General features: G+C 38.8%; 1 protein-coding gene across 1 annotated transcript; it reads right to left on the reverse strand.

The window, feature by feature from the left end:
* On the reverse strand, window positions 1–4,398 carry LOC143877811 (protein NRT1/ PTR FAMILY 3.1-like). The gene is made up of 5 exons (XM_077380052.1): window positions 4,242–4,398; window positions 3,937–4,154; window positions 2,760–3,319; window positions 943–1,339; window positions 1–637 (listed from the first exon to the last, which is right to left on the reverse strand). Exons 1-5 carry the CDS (start codon window positions 4,330–4,332, stop codon window positions 161–163), a joined length of 1,743 nt encoding a protein of 580 aa, XP_077236167.1. The 5' UTR covers window positions 4,333–4,398; the 3' UTR covers window positions 1–160.
* Window positions 4,399–12,970: the final 8,572 nt, after the last annotated feature.

A 12,970-nucleotide genomic window follows, 5' to 3' on the forward strand; every position in this document is an offset into this window, starting at 1 on the left:
TTCAACTTAATCCTTCATATTTCATACTCTCTAAGTTGGTATTTATTAAATCTTACCTCTCAGTCAATAAGAATACATGACCTCCGCCCTTATATTTTTTACACAATATGATACATCCGTAAACAGCAAAAAGAAAAAAAGGTCTAGACACTACATGTAGTTACACCCGGTTCCCAAGCTCTACTTCTCCAGCTTCCTCCTTGGGCCTTACTTGTAAGGGCTTGAGAGTGTACAATTTGGCACACATCACATAATAGACTAGATTGACAACCTGCAACACTGTGATCAACCAATAGAAGTACTCCAGCCTCCCCCTGTTAAGATTGTTATTAGGAAGCCATTCTGTAGTCTTGTGGACTATGGAAACTAAGAAGGTACTAACGTAGCTCCCGGCTGAGATGGAGGTCCAGAAGAGAGCGGCCGCCGTGCTCCTCATACTCTCCGGCGACTGATCGTAGAAGAATTCCAAGTGTCCAATCGACATGAATGCCTCCCCAATCCCAAATAGGCCATATTGGGGAACAAGCCAAAAAACCGAGATGGGGATGATAGCATGTGGGTTATCAAGGAGGCCATGATCGGCCGCAACCTGCTTCCGCTTGATCTCGACAAAGCTGGCCACGAGCATGGCCGGTACCTGTTGAAGTATAAATGATTAAATAACACCAACTGTAATAGCTTAAGCTTTTGGAGCAATTGGTTGTTTCACGTGGTATCAGAGCTATTGCCTCACGGCACGGGTTCAAAACCTAATAACTCGATATTAAAATTTTCAAGTGTACAGGTTCAAAACCCAATAACTCCATATTAAAAATTTCACGTGCCCAGCCAATCCAAATGAAAAGATTGGCACACATGAGGGGGAGTGTTAAAGTACAAATGATTAAATAACACCAACTCTAATAGCTTAAGCATTCGGAGCAATTGATTGTTTCACGATACCAATATGGCGAAGCCGACCCCCATTCGTTGGAGGAAAGTGATTCCACGGTTGAGACCGGTCAAGCGGCGAGCGGTGGGAATGAGGATGCGGTCATAGAGGGAGACTGTGATGAGCATGGAGAGCATGGTGAAGACCGACATGGACCCTGGCGGGATTTCAAAGGAAGGGGTGAGATGCCTGTTCATGGTCCTCGCTTGTTGCAGAAAGAAGGTGCCTTGTTGTGCCGCCGCCGTTATTGCTAGGATTCCGGCCCCCCATATCGGTCCCATTCGGATAACCGATTTCAATTCCTCCACCCTGTGAACCGTGTTCAATCTCCATAGGTTGGGGGTTGTTTCCGGTGATAGGCATTTTATTGCTTCTTCGTTTGTTACAATGGCTGCCTTATCCAAAAAGCTGCAGCACACAAGATGCACATTTAAAAACTTGACTTACCAATCATTCACTCATTTGAGTTAACTCAGTTCTGGCTGAGTCAAGTCAATAATACCTCAAAAACTTCGTTAGACTCGCCCGAGTCAATTGTTTGGTACGACACTTTAAAAACTTGACTACCATTCAAATTCTTACCAAATCCTAGGGGCACATTCCGCAACCGTTCTCGTTCTCGCAGTGGATGAGCCAAGAAAAATTATCTCGATTTTTGGAATCCAAGAAAAATATTTCTGATGGAAAATAAATATTTTCTTGGGAAAATTATTTCTTTCTACAATTTAAAGGGGAATGATTTGATTATGGTTAATTTAGAGGGAGATTATATATCATAAATTGATGGTCCCGCTAAGTAAATATTGAATCTCAAGTCACCTTTTCTGAGGAAAAAATTTTCTTTTTACAATTCGAAGGGGAATGATATGATTGTGGTTAATTTAGAGGGATATTATCATAAATCAATGGTCCTGCTAAGTAAATATTGAATCTCAAATCATCTTTTATGGGTGTGAAAAAACATAATAAAATTTAGAAATATTTTGCTTTCCAAACTTGTCCAAAAATATCTTACAATATAAACAAAGCTTTAATAGAATTTTTTTTGGCGATGCTGAAAATTATTTAATGGAAAAAGTCCTTTAAAAAATAAAGTGGAAATATTTTCCAGTAAAAAATCACAACTATAGCATGTGTGGTTTTTTGGCGTTATTTGATGAAATTGAGGATTTTGTTGCGGCTTTGGCTATTGTCTTTAATCACGTTTGAAGGTCGGCAAACGAAAAGACGGATGTGTTAGCCAAGCAGGGAGTTGAGAGGGAGAATATTCTCTGGTTCGATCATCTTCCCCCGTAGTATAATTTTGTTATTTTTGTTGTATCTTTTATTCTTCTTCCCTGTTTCTTCTTTCTTGTTTTTGTTCTCTTGGTTGCCTCTTCTCGGGCGCTCCCTCGTCATTTAATACAAATCAATACAAATTGCTATTTCAAAAAAAAAAAACGTGTGTGGATTTTTTTTAGGGAAAAATTTTACATAAAAAATAGATTACCAAACAATGGAAATTTCATTTATAAGGAAAAAAAACTTTCAAGAAAACTTTTTCGATGTTGCTAAACAGGCCCTTAAGTTTGACAGAAAAAAGAGAGAGGATGTTTTACAAAGAATATGATATGAGCTTTGCTATTCCTCTTTTGGGTTCATTCAATATACTGGCCGTATATTTAAAACCATGTGTTCATTTTACGTTTTTTTCAACTCCGTCGAGTTGTTAGTGAGTCAACTCGTTTTATTGGCGAGTCAAGTCAACTCAGCAGAGAGTTTCACCACTATGTTTGATATGCAGAGGAAATTAATTCAGATTAAAGGGATTGAAAAGAAAGAGAATTACGTTAACTGGTTAGTATGAAGAAGCTTTCCGGTGGCTGATATGGAGGCATCGAGCTTATCGTTCTCATAAAGCAAGTTCGGATCCGAAACCATAGGCAAATTCCTCTTCCTAAAGGCAGCAACAACCACCTGAACCAAGCGGGTGAATGGACTACCACACGGATCAAAGGTCCGATAAAGAGGGTAACCAACTATGAAGGTGATAATAGAGAGAAACATGGCAATAGTAGGGATCCCAAGGCCCCATCCCCATCCAATATTCTCCTGTATATAGACTATAACCGTTACGGCTAGGAGGATCGAAAGGCCCATGCAAAAATAATACCAATTGAAGAAATTCCAAGTTCTAGTCTTCTGAATGGGGTCCGTTTCATCAAATTGATCGGCCCCAAACGCCACCACGCAGGGCCGGATTCCGCCGGATCCGAGCGCTGTTAGCAGTAATGACGCGTAGAGAATATAGAGCTGCCATGGTGCCGCTTCTTGGCATGGCAGGTTGCCGGTGCATGGTGGTGGCCTGAACTTTGGTAGAACTGCCGACATGGTCAAGCTTATCATACCCTGTTGCATATAATTTGCACAAATTATAGTCTGGTTAAGGCGTAGGGAAATGAGATTTCCACCTTGTTTTTGCCAAATTGATGTCAGTTTTAGAAGATAAAAAATGGGAATTTCTTCCAAAATTGGATTTTATTCCTTAAATTAAGTATGGCACCGTACAGTCCAAAAGACTTTTCTGGCCTCAGGTCATATAAAGCATAGAAATATGTTTGGAACAACCCCAAGTTTTCCTAGATGATCCCAAGTTTTCCAAGCTATCCTAATAAGTTTTTTTAGACGACTCCTATTAATTTGAGGCTTTAACCTTTGTTTTTTCATGAATAAATACAAAAATACCCACCTTTCTTTATGAATAGCCATAATACTACTCTTTTTGTCTTTAAAAAATATAGAAATCTCATAAGAGGAAGATGACCCAAACACGTTTACAGACTATAGTGGATAATTAAACATAACCATAAAATTTTCCTAGAAACCAATAGAGATTTCTCACAATCTTTGAGAAAAGAAAAATCTCTACCGGGTGTTCTATCTTAAGCTTGTTATTCTTCATGGAAGCTAAAGAAAAAAAAATTTAAAAAAAAAGAAGAAGAAATGATATAGGTGTAGCTCTTAACTATCTGATATATCATCGAGGCTACGGTTATCGTCCAAAAGCGACCGGCAAAGGAATCGGCGATGAAGGCTCCCATCAACGGCGTCAAGCTTGCAGTCCCACTGAAGTTGGTGAGTGTGTTGGCTGCCTTTGTTAGAGGCATGTGTAGTTCTCGGGTTAAGTAACTTATCATGTTAGTTCCAAAACCAACCACTGCCAATTTCTCACAAACTTCATTTGCTGCAAACCAACAAACCAAAATCAAATCAAAGAAGAAGAGAAAAAGCTATAATATTACTAATATGTGACTCATATGTAAAAAGTTACCAAAGATGAAGGGCATTGTTCTAAGCCCTCCTTTTTTTCTCTTATGTGTTTCATTTCCTTCTTCCTTCCTTACTTCCTCCATCTTTGCCATCTCTTCCCTTCAATTCCAATGCAGAAAAGATGCCGCCAAGGCCACTATAAATAGTACTTTTGGACTTATCATCTGTGTAACATGTACTGCCATTTTGTGTCCACATGTATGAAATTTCATTATTGGGGGAGTGGCATTTGTGTTATTCCTCCCAACATAAAAGGGTTTTCTGTATTATTATTTTTACACTGTTTGTTTGGGGAGTACAAGTAATTGGGTGGTCCTTTTAGTTTGGATTTTTTCTTCATAAATGAGAAACAAACAAAAGTGTAGAAAATATGTCGGAGTAGAATCGTCTGATTCTGGGATTGGAATCCGAAAAGTAGGAGACGACAGGAAGAAGAGACGTGCCCTTTCAGAAGGTTTGTGACAAACGACAGCAGCTACACCATACACCCTGCTCTTGGTGCAACTCTCCAACAGTGTAACATCCATGAGATAACGAGATCTATTATTCTTCCCACCTTATTGAATTGCAAAACCTCTCTTCCTCTTTTTCACAATTGTGAAGGTAGAATTACTGTGACAGGTTGGTGATACCTTGTCGCGACCCAAATAGATATGCCAAGTCCTCATTTGAGCACAAGACAACATTTTTGGGATAAATTTCTTCATTGAATTTAAGAAAGGCTACATACATGTTATTTATATAAAACCCCTCATCTAGATAACCCCTATCTCTAATACTCCTACATTTACTAAACAACTAGAGAGCATATTTAAAAATAACAAATATCTAAGTAGATTCCACCTGCCTTGAAATCAACCTTGTTCTCAAGGTTGGATTATTGAAGAAAATAATTTATTCTACCGGGGGTCCCAAAATCGTATTGTGCATGATTTTGTTGAGCAATACAAATAACGCTGGACTCCCATCTTCAAAACCAATGGTTGTGATCCTTTGCACTCCACCTTAAAAATTCGTTATGGTCAAACATAAAAAGCAATAAGATTTTTCATCTTTGTCGGCATCAATTCTCTCACTTTTCTCTACACGAACATTAGTTTTATCAAGTTTCAACTTTACATTTCTTTGCGTATTTCTTCGATCATCACTACACCGATTTTGTCCAAGCCTTCCATAAATCGTTGGTGTTCTTCCATCAATTTCAAAACAAGTACATTGATCTTCCAAACCTCATCACACATGGAACCCGCAGTCTCCCATGTTGTAGGATCGACCGTTCTGATACCAATTGTTACAAACCTAAACTAATTCGCTACGCATTTGATCTTCTTAGAGGGAAGATCAACTTCTCGACCCACTTCAAGGGAAGCGTCGGTCCTCCTTTGTGCAGAAAGACACGTTTTTTTAAATAAATTTCTTCATTGAATTTAAGAAAGGCTACGTAGATGTTATTTATAGAAAACCCCTAATCTAGATAACCCTCATCTCTAAGACTCCTACTATACTAAACAACTAGAGAGCATATCTAAAAATAACAACTATCTAAACAGATTTATTTCAGCCAAGGTGGGACCCATTTAGTCACGAACATGCCTATGTTAACAAAATGTACTACGAGTCTTTGCCCAATTTGAATTGCAAGAAAAACATTTTTGATGGAATTTTTTTTCTTGGGAGATTTTTTTTTCTTTCCATGATTTAGAGGGAATTAATATGATTATGCTTAATTTAGAGGGATATTATCATAAATTGATGGTCCTTCTTAGTTAGAATTGAATATGGTTGGTTCCAATTATCTTTTTTCCGTGAGTTGAAAAAGTAGGAAATTTTAGAAATATTTCCCTTTCCAATCTTTTCAAAAAATTCCTTCAATCCAAACAAGGCCTATGATAGTGTAGACACCCCATTTTGACCGTGCCCTAAACCCTCCAAGTTTGAGCAAAATCCCATCAAATGAATGAGATAGGACCCCAAATTTCTTACCAAGCTAGGTCAAGGTCCCGGCTAGGTCCCCATAAAATTTCGTCGAAATCGGAGTGCGTTTGCCTAGCGAACGAACCGCGAGAAGACCATAGTGTAAACCAGAAAAAGGGGGGTGGATTATCCTGGCCGAGGCCGAACCTGGGCCGAATGAGACAAATTTGACGGGCGCGCCATAGCAGTTTTCCGCGCGCCCATCAAATGATAGTGCTATTATCAATTCCCCTTTTCCTTATAAAAATGAAAAAATTCGTATGCAGAGAGGAATTCTCATTTTTGGGAAAAAATTTTGGAAACAGAGAGAGAGAGAGAGAGAGAGAGAGAGAGAGCAGAGATCACCTTCTCCGGTCATCACTCGCCGCCGGCCAACGGAATCCAGCTGAATTTTCTCATTGATTTCAACAACAACAAAAAAATCTGATTGGAGGAGGAGGATCTGCAGAGAAAGAGAGAATGAGAGAGATCAAGGGAGAAGGGATCTGTTCAAAACCTTAACTTCGATCGCCGATCGTCTTCTCCGATGAGCTCGTCGGAGTTCCGGCTAGCCATTCTTGTAATTCCTTATCTTGATTTTCTCTCTAATCGATCCTTCTCAAGCAAGTTAGGGTTTCTTTCTAAAATCGCAGAGAGGGAGAAGGGGGTTTTGGTAGCTTTCTTCTCCGATCGATCTATGTTTTCCGGCTAGCCACCGCACTCTTCCATCCCCTATCTTCTTCCATTTTTTCGATCTTCTCTGGCTATTTCTCCGATCAATCCAATCGGATTCCGGTCAAACTCCAAAAATCGTCTTCTCCGACAGGATCCCCCATGCCGGCCGGATCTAGTTTCTATTCTCAGCTATTCCTAACCTCTCCTCTCACTCCCTATCTCTCAGATCTAGACCCTAAACCCTAACCGATCGGTCATCTTTTCTAAGATTCCGGTCAAACTCTGGCAAAAATCCGATCAAGTTTTGGTTTTCCGTCCGGTAAAGCAGGAAAGAGCAAGTTCAGATTCAAGAAAGGGAGCAAGGAGTGCACATCAAAGGATCATAGACAAGTCAAGCTTCAGTTAGTTCTTCTATTGAGGTGAGTTTCGAAATTCTCTTCAATTTGTGTTTTGAAAATGCGTATAATTTGGTTTCAATAGGAATCTAGATGTGATAGTTTCATTATTTCTGAAGCTCGATTGTTCATCTTATAGTGTGTTTTATGTTTTAGATCACTAGATACATGTGGAATGAGAATTTGACTTTTAGTTATATAATCTTATACTCTTGTAGGTTAATGATTTAATCGCTTATAATCACAGTTAGGATTTTTGGATTTTTATTTGATTTTATTATCTGCCTCTTATCTGAAAAGTTTCATCACTTTCAATATTGTCTCTGTCCTGGAATTCAGTTTCGATGTCTGATTTGTAATTTTATGTTCACAAATTGATCACTTGGATACTAATAATATTATGATTATTAATCGCCAGAATGATGATCATAATCTGTTTATTACTTTGGTTGATGGTAATGGAGTATCAAGGTGTCTTCGCAATAGCTGAGACATATATGATTACTGATGTAATTAGCATCACATGATTTACATAATGGTTACAAAGGAAAGGTTTTACTGTCATGTTTTGAAGTCTATGAAGGAACAGGGAGGATGAATTAATTTTATATTCATGTGCTAAAATAAAAATTCTTGTAGTATACTGTGCTGAAATGAAATTTGTGCTTATTATCTTTATGGTGTTGTGACTAAGATAAGGAGTGTAATAGTTCTTGAAAATGGTTTAGTGATGAGAGTTGAAAATGAAAGTCATTTAATTACCCTGTCATGTTCAGTAGTAATACAGCCTTTTGGAAATGCCGTAATTATTTGTGCCTAATTGTAAGATGATAAAAATACTCATTTTACTTATACATTAGGTTATATTTTGAATGATTATGCATCTGCTATATTCTATGAGATTTGGCTACTATTCCCTTTGGGACAATTACTGTTGTGTTCATAATTTGTGTTATTTATTTCATTTCCTCTAGTATTTGGTGCTATTGTCGGCAGAAATTGGAGTAATACTCCAAATAATCCCTACTGTGTGAAAATTAACTTACAATATTTTGGAGTTCCATGATAATACAATTAATTGACATAGATTTTTGTACTATCTGAGTGTGTATTTTGATCGTGGGTAATATTGGTTTCACTCAATCATGTCTGGATTGGAATTATGTTGGTGTTACCACATGGTATGTGGTTTCATAAAAATGAATGGAATGTTAGGGCGATGAAGGTGCTAGCCCAAGCCCATATTTAGAGGGATCTACCTAGACATGGTAGTACCCTCTTTCCCCTTCTTCCTTCTTTAGGTAGAGTTCTTAGTCTTTCTAGATGCATTTAAACACTAGTAGCCCTTTCTTTGCAAAGGGCGATGAAGGAGTTATCCCAAGCCCATCTTTTAGGGTGATGTAAATATCATTTAATGTGTTTCTATAATCTGTTGGAAATTTAATATTTCTCTTTCATCTTATAGTTTTGAGTTAGATTCTGAAGATAAATGGATTATTCAGGTGTGATTATCCCAAAGCTTCTTATACTCATTCCTATTTATTTAAATAAATTGTTAATAGGAAGAAGGAGATCAGATGACTACTCTGTTCGATATTATCGATATGAGTACTGTCTGATCTCAAGGCGGGATTAGAAATATTATCATGTGTATTTGATATCAGATGATTACTTTGGCATCATCTGATTTCATTGGAGTCCCCGTATTGGGGTTTGTGGTTGGTTTTGAAGTGTTTGATATTGTTTTTTACTTTATTAGGCTATCCAGCGGCTGGTCTGGACTAATTAATGTTGTTTATCATTTTATAATTGCTATAGATCGTGTATTATTTTATTGAAAATTTTTCTTTGTTAGTACTTGATTTATTTTTATAAGAATAAAATAGAATTTGTGATTATCTGGTAGACTTTTCTTCTCTCTTTGATAGACTAACACAGTCTTTTAGATTTTTGTTAAATTCTTTAGATACTAGAATTCCTTCATCATTGCAGGGCGATGAAGGCGCTAGCCTAAGCCCATCCTAGGAGACTTGCCCAGTCTTGCTAGCATTTTTCTCTGTCTCATCCTTATGCTGAGGAGATTTGCCCAGTCTTGCTAGCATTTTTCTCTATCCTACCTCTGTGTCTAAGAGACTTACCCAGTCTCATTCTCTTGCTAAACCCCCTCTTTGTGCGTCATTTGGTTTTGGGAGAACACCTTACTCGGCTTGGCAACATACCCCTTACCCTTATGGGTATTGGGTTGCACATTTGTTGCACCCTAGGGCTAGGTAGCTGTCCGGCCCGGCTGGGTGTTTTACCTTTGCTAAATATGCGCAAGTTCTCTTTTTCCTTGTTACTTGTGAGCTTTATCTTAGCTTGATAGTCTCACTAGCACCCTTCTTTATCTCATTTTCTTTTAGGAGACAGGCTTTGTCTCATTAGCACATCCTTCTTAGAATCCTATTTTCAGAGCCAGTCCTTAGCCTAGGAGTCTGTCCTTAGCTAGAGAGTCTGTCTTTCTTTCAGGAGTCAGTCCTATCATCATAGGGGTTAGGATTTTATCCAACCTCTCATCAAATCTTGTATTTTTCTATCCGCTCTTGTAAGGTATAGGATGATGTCCAACCCTTGCAGAGTTGTTATTCTGTTCATTCCCCCCGCAAAGCATAGGATGCTGTCCAACCTTTGCGGGATATCAGGAGTCTGTCCTCCCCTTATGATGATAGGATTATATCCTCTTGTGTCAAAAACAACAAAAACATTTCAAAAATATTTGAAAACATCAAAAACATCTGAAAATCCAAAAATCTCAAAAATCTTGAGTCATTTAGGAGTAGTTAGGAAAATCGTTTCCGAACTACGTTGGCTTGATCCTCTTCCACGAGGTACGTAGTGCAGCTTGGGATCCACATCTTAAGTCCAGCCAAACCTTTAAAAATAAGCATTTTAAATCTTTCAGAATTACAAAAATCTTTCAAAATATTGTTTTTTCGAAAGGATCTTCCTCTAGAGTTAGGTGGTTGTCCTAGTTAGAGAGTTTTGAGTCGGGAGTTGCTCCTTCGTTCGTTGTTTGTTTGTTGTGTGTTTTATTTGTTTGTGTTAGAGTTAGGAGTGAGTCCTAGCTAGGAGTTTTACGCCTCCGTCCGGTCAGTTGGCGATCCACATCGCCAATTGATGACTAGGTCTAAGATGCGATAGATCCTACTGTTTTTCTTAGGATATACAGCCTAGCTACACATAGATTATAGGAACCACCTGCATTAGCTTAGGGCTAACCTGCATTTAGTTAGAGCATATAGGGTGTCTTAAAATCTATAATCCATTGGAATTTAAATAATCACACAAGAAGCTTTAAGAACTAGTCCGGTCTTTTAGAATGAGTCTAGAATAGAGGTCTAGATGTCTTAGGCATCATAGCTTAGAATAGGTGCGAAGAACTACGTTGCCTTGATTCTCGTGGAGGCGGGGATACGTAGGCTTCTTTGGATGAACATTAGATCATCTAAAGACTCGGGCCTAGGTATAGATTAGAGTCTTAGGGTTGTATGGTATCGAGTCATTTTCTATGTTTTGCAGCGTTTTCTTACTTTATTGCGCAGACCTTATACTTTTTTGGTGTGTCATGCATGTGTTTGTTCATCAGAACTTAGACACCAATTTAGGTTTGACATTCATAACCTAGTTATTCTCAGGTGACACTTTTATTTCTTTTATGTGTGTTTATTATTCCTCCGAGACATGCATGATTAGATAGACGTCTTCTCGAAGATTTGTGTTCTCATTTCATATGATTCTCGCCCAAAACTCTTCAAAATCAATAACAAATGGCATAAGAGACCAGGTGCTTGCACTTGGGCGGATGAGGTGCTCTTCAGACCTTCCGAATTCGTAACCAGGCACGAACCCTCTTTTTATAATCTCTGGTTATCCGTTGCAACAGAGCATAGTATGGGATCCTTGGCCCACTTCCTTGGATGGCGATTCTTCTTTGCTTAAGGTACGTCTCTAATCTGGGCTAGTCCCCGAATCGAGAGGTATCTCACCTTTTATATCGCCACTCATGCTGTGAGAGGCACTTCTTTCGAGAGTTCCTTGGTAGAGCTCTCCATTCACGTGGATGATCCTGAGACTGACTCGCGTGGGGGCACACGTCCTCGCGCTCTCTCTCGGATCGGGGTCCACAGATAGAAAAAGAAGTGTGACCTGAAAATGCAGGTTTAAGGTGGTTTTGCTATGGCACTGTTTGTTTTAGCCTGGTTCGTTTTTTGGATTTTGAGTCCAAAACTGATTATTGGCCTCAAAATTAAACACAATTTCAAGAATTGATTATTAGTCCAAAATTGATTATGATGGGAAACGTAAATGGATGTGGATGGGCTTATAAGAGCTTGGACACCCTCCCCTTAATGGCTAGCTTATAAGGGCGACTTCTACCTGGGTCCCAACAAGTGGTATCAGATTTGAGGCGTGGTAACCCTTGTGTGCCTTTAAAGACGAAAAAAGTCCCTTGGAGAAGATCTCAGTAACCCCTGTATGCCTTCAAGGATGGAAAATCCCTTAGGGAAGATCTCTTAGTAGTTCCCACGTTGCTCTTGCGTGAATGGGAGAGATTGTCCGCGTTTCTTCCACGTGGAGTGGGAGATTGTTGGGTTCCACGCAAAAGCAATAATCCCCTCATGGGAAAGTGAATGGATGTGGATGGGTTTATAAGGGCTTGGGCACCCTCCCCTTAACGGCTAACTTATAAGGGCAAATTCTACCCGGGTCCCAACGTAGAATGGTTGTAGTATCGATTAGTCCAAAAAGTGATTATTGGACTCAAATTGCTCACAATTTTTAGTCCAAATGACAACAGATTCTGAGTGCAAAATTGAAGTCCAATAGTAAGTTTGGCACTCACAATCGGTTGTCTTAATCTCAAACGAATAGGGCCTTAAAATCCAAAAGAAAAGGGAAAAGGAAGAATGAGGAGCTTTGCCAAGAGTTGCCGAACAAGCGTATAGGGCAAAACCAAATAAAGCTATCTAATTAAAGACAGTTTTTCCACAAGGATAGATAGTTTGTTCAGGGCCCCGTTTGGAGGTTCACTTCACCCACCCAACTCAATGGGTGGTCCAAGCCCACATCTTACATGTGGCCGATTGGAACCATTCATCCAGCGGGTACCAACCATTGAGTTGAGTCATCATCCTAACCATTGTTTTTATGTAAGCAATATGATTTTCAGGACATGGCCCCACAAGGGACGAATTCCACAATTTCAATAGCACCTTGTGTGGACAACAAACTCCATCTTCTCAGAGTGAATGATATCCTAGCTATGAGTTTGTTCAGTGCCCACTTTTCCAGTTTCTTTTGTTTTATACCCTATCTTTTTACCAGACATGTTTGATTGATATCCTACCGATTTGATTCAGTCCTCCCTTTTTCCGGTATCTTTTGTGTATATCTTACTTTTACCAACATGATCTAGCTTTTTTCCCCTTCTCTCCTACTTTTGTTTCTTCCTCGATTCTTTTTCCTACTTCTGTCTTATTCACATCGAACTTTCCTTTTAAATCTGCCCCGTTTGGATTGCCGGAATTTTCTAGAGAAGTTTGGAAGAGAAAAACTTTTCCAAAATCTCATGCTTTTTCATTGTTTGAATACATATGAACCCCGTAGTTCAAGTTTTATTGAGAGGACCTTTAATTTATAAGGATACCCTTAAAATTTATTATTTTTT

This window comes from Tasmannia lanceolata, unplaced genomic scaffold (genome assembly GCF_043159265.1).
Source record: "Tasmannia lanceolata isolate RefF3 unplaced genomic scaffold, GAP_Taslan_0.1 ptg000005l, whole genome shotgun sequence".
NCBI lineage: Eukaryota > Viridiplantae > Streptophyta > Magnoliopsida > Canellales > Winteraceae > Tasmannia > Tasmannia lanceolata.

What these genes read in the sequence shown, in the direction of transcription:
- LOC143877811 (XM_077380052.1), bottom strand. Translation starts at nt 4,332, where the DNA reads ATGGCAAAGATGGAGGAAGTAAGGAAGGAAGAAGGAAATGAAACACAT. An exon ending in AACAATGCCCTTCATCTTTG is followed by an intron (nt 4,155 to 4,241) that starts GTAACTTTTTAC and finishes GTTGGTTTGCAG; the next exon opens with CAAATGAAGTTTGTGAGAAA. An exon ending in CTTCATACTAACCAGTTAAC is followed by an intron (nt 1,340 to 2,759) that starts GTAATTCTCTTT and finishes TGTGTGCTGCAG; the next exon opens with CTTTTTGGATAAGGCAGCCA.